The sequence below is a fragment of the Bos grunniens genome, chromosome 24 (genome assembly GCF_055505025.1).
Source record: "Bos grunniens cultivar Pamir isolate PY7600 chromosome 24, Bosgru_T2T1.0, whole genome shotgun sequence".
Lineage (NCBI taxonomy): Eukaryota > Metazoa > Chordata > Mammalia > Artiodactyla > Bovidae > Bos > Bos grunniens.
This window is the reverse complement of record NC_141188.1, coordinates 38707412-38724277: the sequence shown is the minus strand read 5'-3', so window position 1 is coordinate 38724277 and position 16866 is coordinate 38707412. Positions and strand designations below refer to the sequence as shown.

Here is a 16866-nt window from a genome sequence, read left to right as displayed (position 1 = left end):
TACCCCACAAGGAAACAGCCCAAAAGAAAAAGTCATAAAATAATTGTGGTGAGTCATGAAAATAAACATGATATAAATAGAGAAACCAAAAAAAGGTCATCAAAATCTGAGGCACATGATGTCACAGAACACAAGGAATACTTGAAAGAGGTTAAGGGACTTCCCTAGTGATCTAGGAGAAGGCAATGGCACCCCACTCCAGTACTCTTGCCTGGAAAATCCCATGGACGGAGGAGCCTGGTAGGCTGCAGTCCATGGGGTCGCTAAGAGTCAGACAGGACTGAGCGACTTCCCTTTCACTTTTCACTTTCATGCATCGGAGAAGGAAATGGCAACCCGCTCCAGTGTTCTTGCCTGGAGAATCCCAGGGACGGGGGAGCCTGGTGGGCTGCCGTCTGTGGGGTCGCACAGAGTCAGACACGACTGAAGCGACTTAGCAGCAGCAGCAGCAGCTGGTGATCTTATGATTAGGACTCTTTGCTTCCACTGCTGTGGGCCCAGGTTTGATCCCGGCTTCCCTGGCGGCTCAGACAGTAAAGAATCTGCCTGCAATGCAGGACATCCAGGTTCAATCCCCGGGTTGGGAAGATCCCCCGGAGAAGGGAATGGCACCCCACTCCAGTACTCTTGCCTAGAAAATCCCGTGGACGGAGGAGCCTGGTGGGCTGCAGTCCATGGGGTCCCAAAGAGTCCGACACGACTGAGCAACTTCACTTTCACTTTTCACTTTAATGCACTGGAGAAGGAAATGGCAACCCACTCTAGTGTTCTTGCCTGGAGAATCCCAGGGATGGGGGAGCCTGGTGGGCTGCCGTCTATGGGGTCACACAGAGTCGGACACGACTGAAGCGACTCAGCAGCAGCAGCAACAGCAGAGCAACTAATACACTGGGAACTAAGATCTCACAAGTTGTGTGACACAGCCAAAAAATAAAATGTAAAAATTAATATAAAAAAGAAAGGAATTAAAGAATTAACATCAACAAGCCTGCTGACAATACTGAGACCTAGCAAGTAAAGTGGAAAAAGCCACACACAACACAGATTATGACATAAAATGCACTCATGTACACTGACAAACTGGAAGTAAGTTTAGAATGTGGTAGATATTTGAGCTTAATGGTCATTGTTTTTTCCTCCTCTAACTTTTGCAGATGATCATAACAACAGTTATCATTCATTAAAAGCAACTTAGTGGTAAAACCGAGGCTTGAGTTTAAATGTTCTAACTCCCAAGCAGAAAACTAGAAAGAACATCTTGTTTTCCATACTGAAAAAATTCTCTCAGGATACTAGACATAAAAGTCAGTAAGTCACGTACAAATGAAATGCTGTTCTGAGCAAAGGAAATTTTTTTTAAAGGGCAGGAGAAGAGGGGAGGATCAGAATGTAAGCAGATGTTTTTCCTTCATATACTACTGGTGACTAAAAAAACTGCTACAAATTTTTGGAAGAATAACTTGGAGAATGTATCAAAATACTCAGAGTCCTTTGGACTCTGCAATTACACTTCTAGAAATTTATTCTAGTAAATAATACGGATGAATCCAAAAATTTAACAGAAAAAGTACTTATTCAAATACTATCTATAGAATAATGAAAAACTGAAAACGGCCTTAGGGGCCAAAAGTACAAGGTTGTATCCAAACAACCACACTCTATGCAGCCAAGACATGACACTAGAGAATATCTAATGACATGATGTTTTTTCATCAATTAAAAATTAAAATCAGTTAAAAATTTAAAAATAAGTGCCCAAAACAGTGTGTGCATTATAATGATGGTGGACTGAGGATAAGCACTTCCTTTCATTCTGAAATCCCATTAATGGCAAAAACAACACAAACAAAACAAACAAAAGAAACCCCGACCAAGTCACACATAAAAAATTGGGAATCAGAATGGTTTTCACAGTGCATTGGGAACTAGAAGAAAAAGAATTTTTAAATTGAAGCATAATGGATTTATAATGTTGTGTTAGTTTCAGGGATTCTCTTCTTTAATTGCTCAGACCTGTCCAACTCTTTTGCAACCACATGGACTGTAGCCTGCCAGGCTCCTCTGTGCATGGGATTTTCCAGGCAAGAACACTGGAGTGGGTTGCCATTTCCTCCTCCAGGAGATTTTCCTGACCCAGGGATCGAACCCTCATCTCCTGCATTGGCAGATGTATTCTTTACAACTGAGCCACCTAGGAAGCCCAGTTTCAGGTATTCAGATAGAAATATAAATACATATAATCTTTTGTATATATATTCTTTTATCCCATATATATTTTTTCCCCATATAGATTATTTACAAGATATTGAATATTACAAGTATTGAGTTCCATGGTCCTTGTTTATGTATTTTATATATAGCAGTGTATATCTGCCAGTCCCAAATTCCTAATTTATCCCTCCCCCAGCTTCCCCCTTTGGTAACCATAAGTTTGTTTTCTATGTCTGTAAGTCTGTTCCTGTTTTTGCAAACAAGCTCATTTGTGTCTTTTTTTTTTAGATTCCACATAAAGTGATATCACATGAAATCTGTCTTTCTCTGATTTACTTCACTTAGTATGATAATGTCTAGGTCCATCCATATTGCTACAAGTGGCCTCATTCATTCTTCCTATGCTGAGTAATATTTCATTGTATATATGCAGCCTGTCTGCTTTATCATTCATCTGTCTATGGACATTCAGGTTGCTTCCATGTCTTGGCTATTGTAAATAGTAATGCAATGAACATTAGGGTGCATGTATCTCTTTGAATTATGATTTTCTCTGGATATATGCCCAGGAGTGGGCTCACTGGATCATACAGAAACTCTTTTTAGTTTTTCAAGGAACCGCCATACTGTTCTCCATAGTGGCTGTCCTAATGTACCTTCCAACCAACAGTGTAGGAGGGTTCCTTTTTGAAAACCAGAAGAAAACTGAGCAATGTGTTTAAAATTCTAAAGGAAAATTATTTCCAATCTAGAATTCTGAAGCTGGAGTAAATATACTTGTAGACTAGCATGTCCAAAAGTTTACCTCCCACGCAATCTCCTCATGAAACTACTGAATGATGTGCTTGACCAAAACAAGGGGATAAGATAAGGAAGAGCAAGCGGGGCGGGTGGGGGGCGGACGGGAAGCAGGGAACAGACAGGAGAGAAGTCCGTGAAGATCGCAGGGCGGCAGCGGTGAACGAGGACAAGCAGGGACCACTCCAGGTGGGGCAGCCGGGAAAGCTCTAGGAGAGATTTCAAGACGGAACTGATGTATCTGAACATACAGAGGGGGCATGTAGATAACCAGCAGAGAGTCTGGGTTGAAGCAGGGATTAAAAATATAGAAAACCAAGCAAAGAAAAACATAATTATTAACACTAGAGAAATCAAAAAACTGTGTAGAAAAGGTAACATATTCATAGCACACTGCAGGGCTCAGCTGTAAACACGATGTACCAACTACTGTGGATCCAATAAACAGGGAACAGACAAAAACACAGCATAACTGAATGCAAAGGACGGGGGTGTGGAAGCCTCATGTTAGAGCAAAGGGACTTAATTCCTCACCTTCCATAATGAGAAGTCAAGGATGTGGAGTAAATTCCAAAAGACCATCTAAAGAGTTTAAAGAAATGCTCACATCAGCAGCACATATACTAAAACTGGGAGGGTGCAGAGAAGATTAGCATGGTCCCTGCACAAGGATGGCACGTGTGTGAAGCAGTCCATGTTTTTAAGCAACCTAAGAGTGGTGGTATTAGTGGTAAAGAATCCGCTTGCTGATGCAGGAGACTTAGACACAAGTTCAATCCCTGGATCGGGAGGATCTCCTGGGGGAGGGCATGGCAACCCACTCCAGTATTCCTTCCTGGAGAATCCCATGGACAGAGGAGCCTGGCGGGCAAAGAGTCAGACAGGACTGAGCAACTTAGCACACATACACACACACACGTCCATCAACAGATAAATGGATAAAGAAGATATGGTGTATACACATATACAATGGAATACTGCTCAGCTATAATAATGCCATTTGCAACAATATAGACAGATCTGGAGGGTACTATGCTTACAGAAATAAAAATCAGACTAGAGAAAGACAAATACCCTACGTTACCACTTATGTGTGGAAGCTAAAAAATAAAACAAATGGATGTATATATAAAAACAAGAACAAATTCACAGATACAGAGAACAAACTGGTGGTTACCAGTGGGGAGAGGGAAAAGGGGAGGGACAAGACTGGGGCAGGAGATTAAGAGATACACACTACTGTGTATAAAATAAATAAGCCACAAGGACATATTATACAGCACAGGGAAATACAGCCATTATTCTGCAATAACTTTAAATGAAGTATAATCCATGAAAACACTGAGTCACTTTGTTGTAGAGCTATAGTTAATATTGTAAATCAACTATACTTCAATTTAAAAGAAAAATTATAAGAGTTTAAAGCAATTACTCCTGAGAAGGGAAACTGGCAGAGAAAGGGAATCACTGCTTTTCCTAATAGTCTTCATATTATAAAGCGATTCAACTCATTAAACTATATGTATGCTTAAACTTTTACAAGACAAAATCTAAAAGTAAACAAAACAGAAATAAACTGTCTACTGTGATCCAACGCGCCCTCTCAGAGCCCCCATCAGAGCCCTGACTGTGCTCTGATGTGATTACTTATCTAGTGTCTGCCTTGACTTTTTCTCCAAAACACCTAAGTATAAAGACTGCAGATCCAGAAGCTCAATAAATATTTGTGGGATGAATATATTTTTCTTTAACAAAATGTATATGCAGATACAGGAAAGAGAGCAGTATTTTATAGTAAAATGTTAACAGTACTTCTCGTTTGGTGGTAAGATTAGATGTATTTTTTTTTTTTCCTTCCTTTTCCTGGCCTGGCTGTGCAGCATGCAGGATCTTAGTTCCCCAACCGGGGATGGAACCCAGGCACCTGCCACAGGAACACGGAGTCTTAACTACTGGACCACCGGGGAAGTTCAAGACGATATGTACTTAAATATTTTTCCTATATGTTTCAAGTGAAAGTAAAGGTTGCTCAGTTGTGTCTGACTCTCTGCGACCCCATGGACTATACAGTCCACGAAATTCTGCAGGCCAGAATACTGGAGTGGGTAGCCTTTCCCTTCTCCAGGGGATCTTCCCAACCCAGGGATCGAACCTAGGTCTCCTGCTTTGCAGGCGGATTCTTTACCAGCTGATCCACAAGGGAAGCCCCATATGTTACAAACATTCTTTAATTGATATGCATTACTTTTGTAATAAACAGTTATTTTAAAATCTGTTTTACAGGTCGGTGGCGGCAGCCTTGCAGCAGAGGCAGAGATGCTGACTTTTGTGAAGACCCTGAAGGGCAGGACCATCGCCCCTGAGGTCAAGCCCAGCGACATCACTGAGAATGTCAAGGTCAAAATCCATGATCAGGAAGGTATCCCGCCTGACCAGCAGCATCTAGTTTTTGCCGGCACACAGCTGGAGGATGAGCTGTGCTCTGTCAGACTACAAAATTCAGAAAGAGTTCACCTGAACTTAGTGCTTCATCTGTGAAGCGGCACCGTTGAGCCTTCCCCCTGCCACCTCGCTCAGAAATCCAACTGAGACAAGACGTCGGCTGTGTTACGATCACCGATAGCCCCGCGGTCAACTGCTGCAAGAAGCGTGGCCACACCAACAACCTGCACCCCAGGAAGAATGTCAAATAAGGCCCCTCTGCCGGCTTCTGTGCCCACAGGGCAGCCTCCTGCCTGTGGCCCTGGGGCCTCAGTAAACTTTCCCTTTCTTTTTTTTTTTTTTTTTATAAATTGCAAAGCTTTTACTGAAAATGTACTTTTTATAGCATTCATGATTTCACACCTGTGATTAACTAGCAATGATTTCAATACCTACAAACTCTTCTGCCTCTGAATTTGTCATAATGCACGAAACTAAGCTTATAACAGTAAGAAAAACAACAGCTCATCTAATCCATCTTTATATCCTTCATGACAGCAAGATGCACAATTGAGTTCTTTAAAAGGGCTAAAAGTGATTGACATATAAATTCTGAGCTTATTTTTAAAGCTGTGTAAATCCAACATTTTTAAGACAACATTTAAAACAAAGGTCCACTTTATGAAAACAAAATTCTTAAATCAGGCTTTCTTCATTTTTAGTCTTTTGGTATTCTGCTCCATTTAACATTTTATATTGCCCAACAAAGAGTAGTTATATTTTTTACATGCCTACTACACAGGTGGGATTTTGCCTAAGATCAATTTGTTTAAAGATATTATTTTGCTATATTTTTGTTGAATATTAGGGAGTACTTGTATGATTCAAGATTGCTGCTGCTGCTGCTAAGTCGCTTCAGTCGTGGCCGACTCTGTGCGACCCCATAGACGGCAGCCCACCAGGCTCCCCCATCCCTGGGATTCTTCAGGCAAGAACACTGGAGTGGGTTGCCATTTCCTTCTCCTAAACTTTCCCTTTTGTTGACTGAAGCAGTGAGAAAAAAAATAATAATAATAAATAAAATCTGTTCTACAGAGAATATTGAGAAACACCACTAGTTTCAAAACGGAAAACACCTCATCAGAAAATATAATCATTTAAAAATGACTTAAACATCTAACTCAAAAGAAAATCTAAGTTTTCTGACTGAACTTTAAAAAAGAAGAAAGATAAAGTGATGTAGAATAAAATGTCAAAACATTTTTGTCCCTAAAAGTCAGCCTCTTGGGGACTTCCCTGGTGGTCCAGTGGGTAAGACCCACACTTCCAATGAAGGGAGCAAGGGTTCGATCCCTGCTTGGGGAACTAAAATCCCACAAGCTGCACAGTGTGGCCAGAAAATTTTTAAAAGTCAGTCTCTTAAGTGTTAGTTTCTCAGTCATGTCTGATTCTTTGCAAACCCATGCACTGTAGCTGCCCAGGCTCCTCTGTCCATGGGATTCTCCGGGCAAGAACACTCGAATGGGTTGCCATTCCCTTCTCCAAGGGATATTCCCGACCCAGGGATCAAACCCAGGCTCCTGCACTGCCAGCAGATTCTTTACTGTTTGTTAATGTTTTACTTAAAAGCCAAGGCGGGACTTCCCTGGTGATCCCAGTGGCTAAGCCTCTGTGCTTCCAACTCAAGGGGCCCAGGTTCAATCCCCGGTCAGGGAAATATTAAAAGATTCCACATCTTCCAATTAAGACCCAGCATGGCCTCATAAGTAAATAAGTAAATGAATATTTTAAAAAAAGACAAGGTGAAAATTATCATTGCTTTCTAAACTATTCATTGAGTTTGTGCTAATTCACTTAAAAAAATAATCAGAAGCAAATTAAGAACCACCTCAGTGGATACTTCTAACTCTGGGCTTAGCTTTGCAAATATGCTCGCTTGTGCTTGGTCGCTTCATTTGTGTCCGACTCTTGCAACCCCATGGACTGGAGCCCACCAAGCTCCTCTGTCCATGGGATTCTCCAGGAAAGAATACCGGGTTGCCATGCCCTCCTCCAGGGGATCTTCCTGACCCAGGGTCTGAACTCGTGTTTCCTATGTCTCCTGCACTGTGGGCAGATTCTTTTACTGCTGAGTATCTCACCCCAAACAGAATAAGAATGATTCTATTTCCCTATTTAAAAACACAACAAACAATTTTAGCGACTTCAAATTCAGTCTTAAGGGAGCTTGCACATGAAAACTAAAGTAAAAACAAACCAGGCGTCATTACATCATTACATGAGAATCTCTTCTGTCTCTGCCTCAGGCCACACAAGGCTGAACCCAGCCTCATCTCCTCTAAGGTCTTGGTTTTCACAACCAGCTGGCCCTAACAAAGCAATTTATTTTTTAAAAGTTTGTCTTCCAATCGCTACTGCTTCTGCACATCAATGTGTGTGCCACGTGCTTCCTGCAGGCATACGGGTGTGTTCTTGGAAGCTCTGGGAAACCCCTGCATGTAACTCACAAAGCCTGGAGTTGGAAGGAGCGGTGATGAGCAGAGGTGAGCACAGGAAAGCAGTGAGTTACCTGTGGGTTTCTTCATGCTGTTGCGGGGCCGAGCAGGCATGGGGCGGGGCATCCTCCCAGGGTCTCTGGGACCTTCTTGGCAGTTTCCCCCCCTGAAGCCAGGGCAGCACCTCCATTCCAACTGCGTCACCGTCTTGTACCTGGTGACGTACCTGGGTCTGACATTCACGCGATACCTGCCAAAGAGCAAGGTGGCATCTCTTGTTACTGGTTGCTGCGGCAGACACCCCGGCCTTCCTGGCTGCACCCAAGTGAAGAGGCCCTGGGTCACTGCTCTCTGCAGTATGACCCCAAGGGGTCACCGGTCTCCTCCAGTTCAGCTCTTCCCCCCACCTCCTTCCTCCATCTCTTGGATCCACCTGCCCCCAGCTCCCCTCCCTTGAAAGGCTGGAGAAACAGACAACTCAGAAAACCCTGGCCCATGACTCTCATTGAGAGTACGGAGAGTGTTAGTCGCTCAGTCGTGTCCGACTCTTTGCAACCCCATGAACTGTAGCCCGCCAAGCTCCTCTGTCCTGGGGATTCTCCAGCAAGAATACTGGAATGGGTTACCATACCCTTCTCCAGGAGATCTTCCTGACCCTGGGATTGAACTGGAGTCTCCTGCATTGCAGGCAGATTGCTTACCATCTGAGCCACCAGGGAAGAAGGTGTGACTCTCACTGGATGTGGACAGTTTTCAAAAACTGGGCTTTCACTTCACTGACAAACTTCTATTTGACAATTTGCTGCTTGGTGGAGATTATCCCAGGCCAAGTCAGGCCCATTTGGTTAGTGTTTTACACACAACATGCCTGGCACCCTCGCCTCCCACCCCCCATGTATTTATCTTGGCACCTTCTTTCCTGACACCTGGCAAAGGGAGCAGGGCCTCTGCAGACCCACCTCATACTATTTGTGTTGAGATCTTGGTGGCTCAGATGTTGAAGAATCCACCTGCAATGCAGGAGACCCAGGTTCAATCCCTGGGTTGGGAACATCCCCTAGAGAAGGAAGTAGCAACCCACTCCCGTATTCTTGCCTGGAGAATCCCCAGGACAGAGGAGCTTGGAGGGCTACAGTTCATGGGGTTGCAAAGAGTCGGACACGACTGAGCGACTAACACTAACTCATGTGCACTCATGCATCTCACAGAGACCCTGGCAACAAGCTGGAAAGTCCGTCAGACCCAGGGCTGGACCGCAGCCCAGAGCAGAGAGCTGATCCAGGACCCCTGGGCGCCCGGGGGGGTCAAGCCGGAGTTCACCCCCAGGGGCCCTGCTCACAGCACAGAGGCGAGCAGCCCCTCGTCCACCTTGGCTTCTCCTGCCGACGGCAACCCCAGCTTTCTTGAGTCTCGTCAGTTGCTCTTCATTTCTGACCCCAGCACTAGCAGTCAGCTCCCTTTTCGTGTTGTTCCTCAAGGGGCCTCAAGCCAGCCAAAGGACTCCGCCTCAGGCCCTGGCCTCACGGCAGGCAGAGTTCAAAGTCACATTCCTGAGAGAATCACAAGTGGCTGAACGTCACAGACTTCTGGCACCCCGGCTGAGGGGCCCGAGCATGACACAGAACCGTACGAGCCAGGCACTGCCCCCGGCCAGGACAGGCAAGGCGACCCTGCGGAATTCTAGGGGGGCCGGCGACAGCGCTGCCGGGCAGGAGTGTCACCACACCTGGTCTTGAGGGCATGGTTCTCAACCTTGGCCACGTGTCACATTCACCAGGGACCTGTGAAAGACCGCCCATGTCCGGGCTCGGCCTCAGAGGCTCTGTTATGACTGGTCTCTGATGCAGCCTGGGTGTGTGGATTTTGAGATGCTTGGGTGGGAGCCTTTTTGGGGAAAACTGATGTGAAAACCCAATAAATAAAACAGAAAAGGGCTGCTCAAGGGGTTGGGGGGCAAAGCAGAGGCAAAAGCCCCCTCCTAGGCCCTTCATTCTCATTCCTCCTACATTCCCCATCAAGATCCCACTGAGAACACCATCCCGTGCTCACAGCTGGGAAAAGAGAGGCTCAGAGAGGTTAAGTGACTCCTCCCAATGGTCAGGAAGGGCCAGAATGCATGTATGCTCAGTCACTTCAGTTGTGTCTGACTCTTTTGCAACCCCATGGACTGCAGCCCACCAGGCTCCTCTGTTCACAGGACTCTCCAGGCAAGAATATTGGAATGGGTTGTCATTCCCTTCTCCAGGAGATCATCCCAACCCTGGGATCAAACCCGGGTCTCCTGCATTACATGTGGATTCTTTACCATCTAAGTCACTAGGGAAGCCCCAGGAAGGGCCAGGACCGGCTTTAAACCCATGTTCTCCCCTACACCCGCCATGGCCCTCCCAGCACGTGGAAGCCACCAGTCTGCCTGGCAACTGCCCTAAATTCAAAGCCACCCCACCCACTCGGAGATGTTCCAGAAGGCTGGGTGAGAAGGCAGCCTGAGTATCTAATTTGGTCCAGGTTACACTCTTGCCCTCTCCCCCAACCTGGCACCCCACCTACCCAAAGCATCTTCTGTGTGGCCCCAGAAACTACAGGAAAAGAAAGAAAAATCCCATTTCATTGTTTTGCTCAACCACAGCCTAATGCTGGAAAAATGTGTGATCTCAGGAAAACCTGGTTCCTCTGAGCATTTAGGATTGAACGTGAAAATATGTTTGCTCAGGAGTTTTGTTCGTGTGCCAGGTGATGACAGCCCACAGTAAGCCCTCTGACCGCAGCTGAGCCGCGAGGAGGGGCTCTGACGCCGGTGGACGAGGGACGACCCCCACCCCACCCCACCCGACCTGAGCCAGGGGCCTTAGCCCCTCACTGCCCAAGAAAGTGCTCAGTTCTCCAACACACTTCATTCTTCTCCCTGAAGGCAGTGATGATTTCAGAGCCAGCTCTTTAAGTTAGGAAAGCTCCCTGGAGCACCGCCTTCTCCACTCGCCCCACTCCCATTGCTGTAGGGTTTCTGGTTTCAATGGACTTCAGGTTGGCCGCGTCTCCCACCAAGTTTCCAGCCCCGGGACAGCTGGAAGCCATCCGGGGCCACCTCCACTGTGGGAAAGCTCACGGCCACCTCCCTGCATAGGAGGATACAATGCCCGAGGCATCTGCGGGTTCCCAGGCCTCAGCTGGGGGGAGGGGGGTGTCATGGGGGAGGCAGGGGCTGTTTGGTCCCACAACATTTCTAGGGTATCCCCAAGAAACGGGGTTGCCACTCCTCCAAGGGCAACCAGGGGGCTCCCCGGAGGGTGGGGAGGCCCCAAGTAGCATCCCCAGGCCTGCTCCCCATCACTCTGGCTTTGTGGAACAGTATTCCTACCAAGGAGCTTTTTAAAAAAAATTTTATTATTCATTTATTTTTGGCTGCTCTGGGTCTTTGTTGCTGCACACAGGCTTTCTCAAGTTGCGGTGAACGAGGCAGGGGTGGGGTGCCACTCTAGTTGTGGTGCATGGGCTCACCTGGCCAGCAGCAAGTGGGATCTTCCTGGTCCAGGGATCGAACCTGTGTCCTCTGCATTAGCAGGCGGATTCTCATCCACCGTACCACCAGGGAATTCCCCAGGGAACTTTTTAAATATGTCCAGGCCTTTATCCTCAAAATTCTGATTTCATTGGTCTGGAGCAGGGGGTCCCCAGGCATGTGTACCTTGCAGAAACTCCCCACATAATGGCTGAGTACAGCCAGAATTGAGAAGCACCCAGACTCTGGCAGGGAGTGAATGGAGCCCCTGGACTGGGGCTAGGATGATGCTCCATAGACATTCACTGAATCAGCGAGCTGCACCCAGCTGGGGCAGCCAAGGAGGGCCTGCAGCCAAAGGGACAGAGTCATGGCAGGCAGGGCTGGAGCCTTGGCCCCCATCCCAGCCTCGGGTCAGGACTGGAACAGCATCCTGTGCCCTGGGGAGCCCTGACCAGCTGCCTCAGGCCCCCCTGGGGGCAGGGTGGGGGGCGGGCAGGCAATGAGCTGCCCTACAGCCCCACCTAACTCCCCTCCTCTCCTCTGAAGTCCTTTTGGGTTTTTTTTTGCGGGGGAGGGTGAGACAAGAGTTCACCATTTTTACAAGTTCCCTTGGGTCAAGGCACCAGATGAGCCCAGGAGATGCTAATGAGAAGGCAGGTGGGAGAAAAGGACTAGAAAAGTTGACTCAAAACTCAGGGACCATGTGACGGGAAGTGTCCCTGTTAACACACAAGGGGAAAAAGTGACCGTGCTTCCAGTTGATGTCATCCCCATGAAGATGCCTTCCTAGCAGGAGGTGAGACCTTCCCTCACCTGTTTCCAATTACAGTTGAATGTGCTCGTTCAGAATTCATCCTTCTCTCTGCAGCTCAAAAACTCCAAGCAAGCAAGAATGCCTGGTGGCTCTGTTCCCCATAATGTCCCCGTTTTTCACACTGTCCTACTGTGCTGAATAAATAACTTATTAATTGCTAATCAATAACTGATTGATCAAACAATTAATTAATGACACTAGGCCCACCTTTGACCAGGTTTGGGAGAGTCCAATGTCCATACAGAAAAACCCAGAGTGGACTTCCCTCGTGGTCCAGCGGATAAGAATCACCTGCCAATGCAGGGGACACAGGTTCAATCCCTGGTCGGGGAAGATCCCACATGACACAGGGCAGTATGCCTGTGCACCACAACTACGGAAACCCGTGTGCCCTGGAGCCCGTGATCCAGAACGAGAGAAGCCACTGCAATGAGAAGCCTGTGTGCCCCAGCTAGAGAGTGGGCCCCTGCTCACTGCAACTCAAGAAAAGCCTTTGCAGCACTGAGACCCAGCACAGCCAAAAATAAATAAAAATTAAAGCCCCAGAGTGATCGACCCCCAGGTCTCAGCCAGAAGAAGTGGCTTCCTGAGTCCTGTTGTTGTTGTTGAGTCTGTAAGTAGAGTCTGACTTTTTGCGACCCCATGGACTGTAGCCCACCAGGCTTCTCTGTCCATGAGATTCTCCAAGCAAGAATACTGGAGTGGGTTGCCATTCCCTTCTCCAGGGGATCTTCCTGACCCAGAGATTAGACCTGCATCTCCTGCACTGGCAGGTGGACTCTTCACTGCTGAGCCACCAGGGAAGCCCTCCGGAGTCCTACCAGAACCCAATCAAGCCCCAGGGTCCACAGTCATGGGAACAGGACAAGACTCAACACCAGAAGGTAAGCCAGCACTGTGCTTTCCAAGAAGACAGCTGTTATCTGGGGCAGCTGTTTAAATATAAACTGATTAAAATCAAATTAAACTGAACATCTAGTTGCTCACACTATCCACATTTCACATGCTTTGCAGCCACAGTGGCCAGTGTTAGATAAACAACGTTAACGTCTCCATCACCACAGAAAGTTCTGCAGGACAGGGCTGGCCAAGACAGTCACAAGATTGTCAAGGGAACAGCAATGGGCCTATGTCTATCTGTTCATCTGATTTCTCCTCCCGTGTCCCCAGCAGCAAAGGGAACACGTGCCCTTGAAATAACCACTCGTTACTGGTACAGGACCCGTTGCACAGCGGTTACACGAGGCACGGGTCCTTTCCCTGCATTCAGTGTTTACCTGTTTTTATTTTACACTCCACACAAATGGAAAGCCTGGCGGCCCCTGGGGGACACTCACTTGACTGGGATTTCTCCCAAGAATAGGCTTTCTAGTAAATTCCTCTCCGTCCTCCAGACACTGGCTAGCCCCAAAGAACCTGGAGCCAGCTCTTGTTGCTTCATTCCACGTGTGTGGTTCCACACAGGATCATTCAGAATGGGACAGACAATGGAGAAGAGGCGCTTCCCTCTCCCGAGTAGGGAGCACCTAGGTCTGGGGAAATAACCTCCTCCCCTGGAGCAGGAGACAGGGGTTCAGTTCCTGAGTCTGGAAAACCCCTGGAGAAGGAAATGGCAACCCACTCCAGTATTCTTGCCTGGGAAATCCCATAGACAGAGAAGCCTGGGGGGTCACAGTCCATGGGGTTGCAAAGAGTCGGACAAGACTGACTAACATTTTCACTTTTTTTCACTTTCCAGGGACAAGGAAAGTCCACACATGTAAACTCGAGAAGTTTCCGAATGAGCACTCAGGGCCGACTTGGGTGTCTGACACACAGCTACTGCTCCAGGTTTTCCACAGAGCAGTTCAGACTGGACACAGCAATTCCACTTTTTTTTTTTTTTTTTAAACTATGGTTAAAATACACATTACCCACAGTTTACTGTCTTGGCCATTTTTCACAGCACAGTTCAGTGGCACAAGTACATTCACAATGTTGTACAAACATCACCACCACCATCAACACCATCTACAGAACATTTTTATCACCCTAAACTGAAACTCTGAACCCATATTAAACACTAACTCCCCAGCCCCCACCTCCCAGCCCCTGGCAACCACATTCTTCTTGTCTCCATAAATCTGACCGCTCTCAGTACATCATGTAAGTAGAATCACATAGTATTTGTCCTTTTGTAACTGGCTTTGTGTTACTTAGCATAATGTCCCTGTAGGAGAGGAAAAAACTTTTCTTCTACCCTTTTATGGGGCTTTCCTGGTGGTTCAGATGGTAAAGAATCTGCCTGCAATGCTGGAGACTCAGGTTCAATCTGTGGGTCGGGAAGATCCCCTGGAGAAGGGAATGGCAACCCACTCCAGTATTCTTGCCTGGAAAATCCCATGGACAGAGGAACTTGGCGGGCTACAGTCTATGGGGTTGCAAAGAGTCAGACATGACTGAGGGACTAACACTTTCTACCCTCTTATGTGTGTTCCTGGGGCCTGTGAATCAAACTGACAAAAGATAGATTAACAGGAGAAAAAGACATACAAATTTTATTGATGTTAATATTTTTATGTGCCCAGGAGGCCTCATGGGAAAGAAGTGAAAACTCAAAGCAGCAGTTAGACTCAGAGCCTTAGGTACCATTTTAACAAAAGGTGATCAATTGCAGAGAAGGCACCAGACAGAGAAAAGAGGGTTCAGGCTTCAAGAAGCAATAAATCATGGGGATTTGGGTAGGAAAGGAACAGGTGATGTGGGCCGTCTTAGGTTTGTTTAGGCAGACTCCTGCCGGTGCTGTTCTCTGCCTCCGGTGATAAGGTTCCCTCCTCTCATCCCTGTACAGGTGATGCTTTGGGGCATCAATGGGGATTTCAGAAAGGTCTTGTCTTGGGCTTCCCTGGTGGTCCAGTGGTTGGGAGTCCACATGCCAATGCAGGGGACATGGGTTCAGTCCCTGGTCCAGGAGGATTCCACATGCCGCAAGGCAACTCGGCTCATGGCCGCAACTCCTGAACCGGCACATCCCAGAGCCCGTGCTGCACAGCAAGAGAAGCCACCTCACTGAGAAGCCCACTCACCACAACTAGAGCGCCTGCATGCAGCAATGAAGACCCAGCGCAGTCATAAATAATTTTTTTTTTTAAAGAAAGGTCTTGTCTCGGTGGTTTCTCAACAGCTTTCAGCTCAGAATAATCAGTATGCCAAAGTGGTAGGTTTTGAGGTGGTCTGTCCTGATCCCCTTCACCTGAGGCTCACCCGTGTGGTGGCATGGGTCACAATTTCCTTTTTACAGAGTAATTCCCTTTTACAAAGTTGGGCCCGGTTTTCCAATTGAGAAATGGCCAAGACAGTGGACTGATGTTCTAGGACCCGCCTCTGACAAATGGATTTTTTTTTGTTTGTTTGCTGTCCTGCCAATCAGTGAATAATTAAGTGAGTTTTTTTATTGAATTAGCAGTTTGCCAAAAGTAAATACTATGGAGGTTGTAGAGTTTGAAGCTGGAAGGGATTTCAGAACTGTGTGAAGGAAAAGGGGTTCTGCACAAGCAGAAGAAGTACTTCCCATCCAAGTCCACCGTGTCCACGGATGATCCAAAAGTCAGCCATTTGAAACCGTGTGTATGGACAAGACGAGCTAAGGAAGTGATTCTGATCCCTGTGTCCCATCTAATGCTGATCGTCCACATTGGGAAAAGCACCCTCCACCCTGCCACATGAGATTGAGTGAAGAAACCAGAGAGCCTTCTTACAGGGTAAAGCACATCACCTATAGATCAGGAGTAACATATACACACCACTCTGTCTAAAGTAGATAACTAATAAGGACCTACAGTAGAGCACAGCACTCTACTCAATACTCTGCAATGGTCTATATGGGAAAAGAATCTAAAAAAGAGTGGATATATGTACATGTATAACTGATTCACTTTGTGTACAGCAGAAACTAAAGCAAAATTGTAAATCAACTATACTCCAATACAAATTTTTAATCACAATTCTCATCTTTTTCTGCTACACAACACATTTCTAATTAGATCCCAAGAATGCTCAAACTACCGCACAATTGCACTCATCTCACATGCTAGAAAGTAATGCTCAAAATTCTCCAAGCCAGGCTTCAGCAATACGTGAACTGTGAACTTCCAGATGTTCAAGCTGGTTTTAGAAAAGGCAGAGGAACCAGAGATCAAATTGCCAACATCCGCTGGATCATCGGAAAAGCAAGAGAGTTCCAGAAAAACATCTATTTCTGCTTTATTGACTATGCCAAAGCCTTTGACTGTGCGGATCACAAGAAACTGTGAAAAATTCTGAAAGAGATGGGAATACCAGACCACCTGACCTGCCTCTTGAGAAATTTGTATGCAGGTCAGGAAGCAACAGTTAGAACTGGACATGGAACAACAGACTGGTTCCAAATAGGAAAAGGAGTACGTCAAGGCTGTATATTGTCACCCTGCTTATTTAACTTCTATGCAGAGTACATCATGAGAAATGCTGGGCTGGAAGAAGCACAAGCTGGAATCAAGATTGTCGGGAGAAATATCAATAACCTCAGATATGCAGATGTACCACCCTTATAGCAGAAAGTGAAGAGGAACTAAAAAGCCTCTTGATGAAAGTGAAAGAGGAGAGTG

The 16866-nt window shown here is 46.6% G+C and overlaps 1 protein-coding gene, 1 non-coding gene and 1 pseudogene across 4 annotated transcripts in view; 2 read left to right on the top strand and 1 right to left on the bottom strand.

The window, feature by feature from the left end:
• EMILIN2 (elastin microfibril interfacer 2) overlaps positions 1-16866 on the bottom strand; it is a 59188-nt gene that overhangs the window by 22014 nt on the left and 20308 nt on the right. For all 3 annotated transcript variants that reach the window (XM_086373089.1, XM_086373090.1, XM_086373091.1), the window contains one exon: positions 8000-8175. In XM_086373089.1, coding sequence (XP_086229215.1) covers positions 8000-8175 — 176 coding nt within the window. The remainder of the gene's footprint in view (positions 1-7999; positions 8176-16866) is intronic.
• Positions 3609-3711, top strand: LOC147346089 (U6 spliceosomal RNA). Its single transcript, XR_015154207.1, has one exon. It is a non-coding gene; the product is annotated as a U6 spliceosomal RNA (small nuclear RNA).
• On the top strand, positions 5320-5702 carry LOC147346088 (ubiquitin-ribosomal protein eL40 fusion protein pseudogene; annotated as a pseudogene).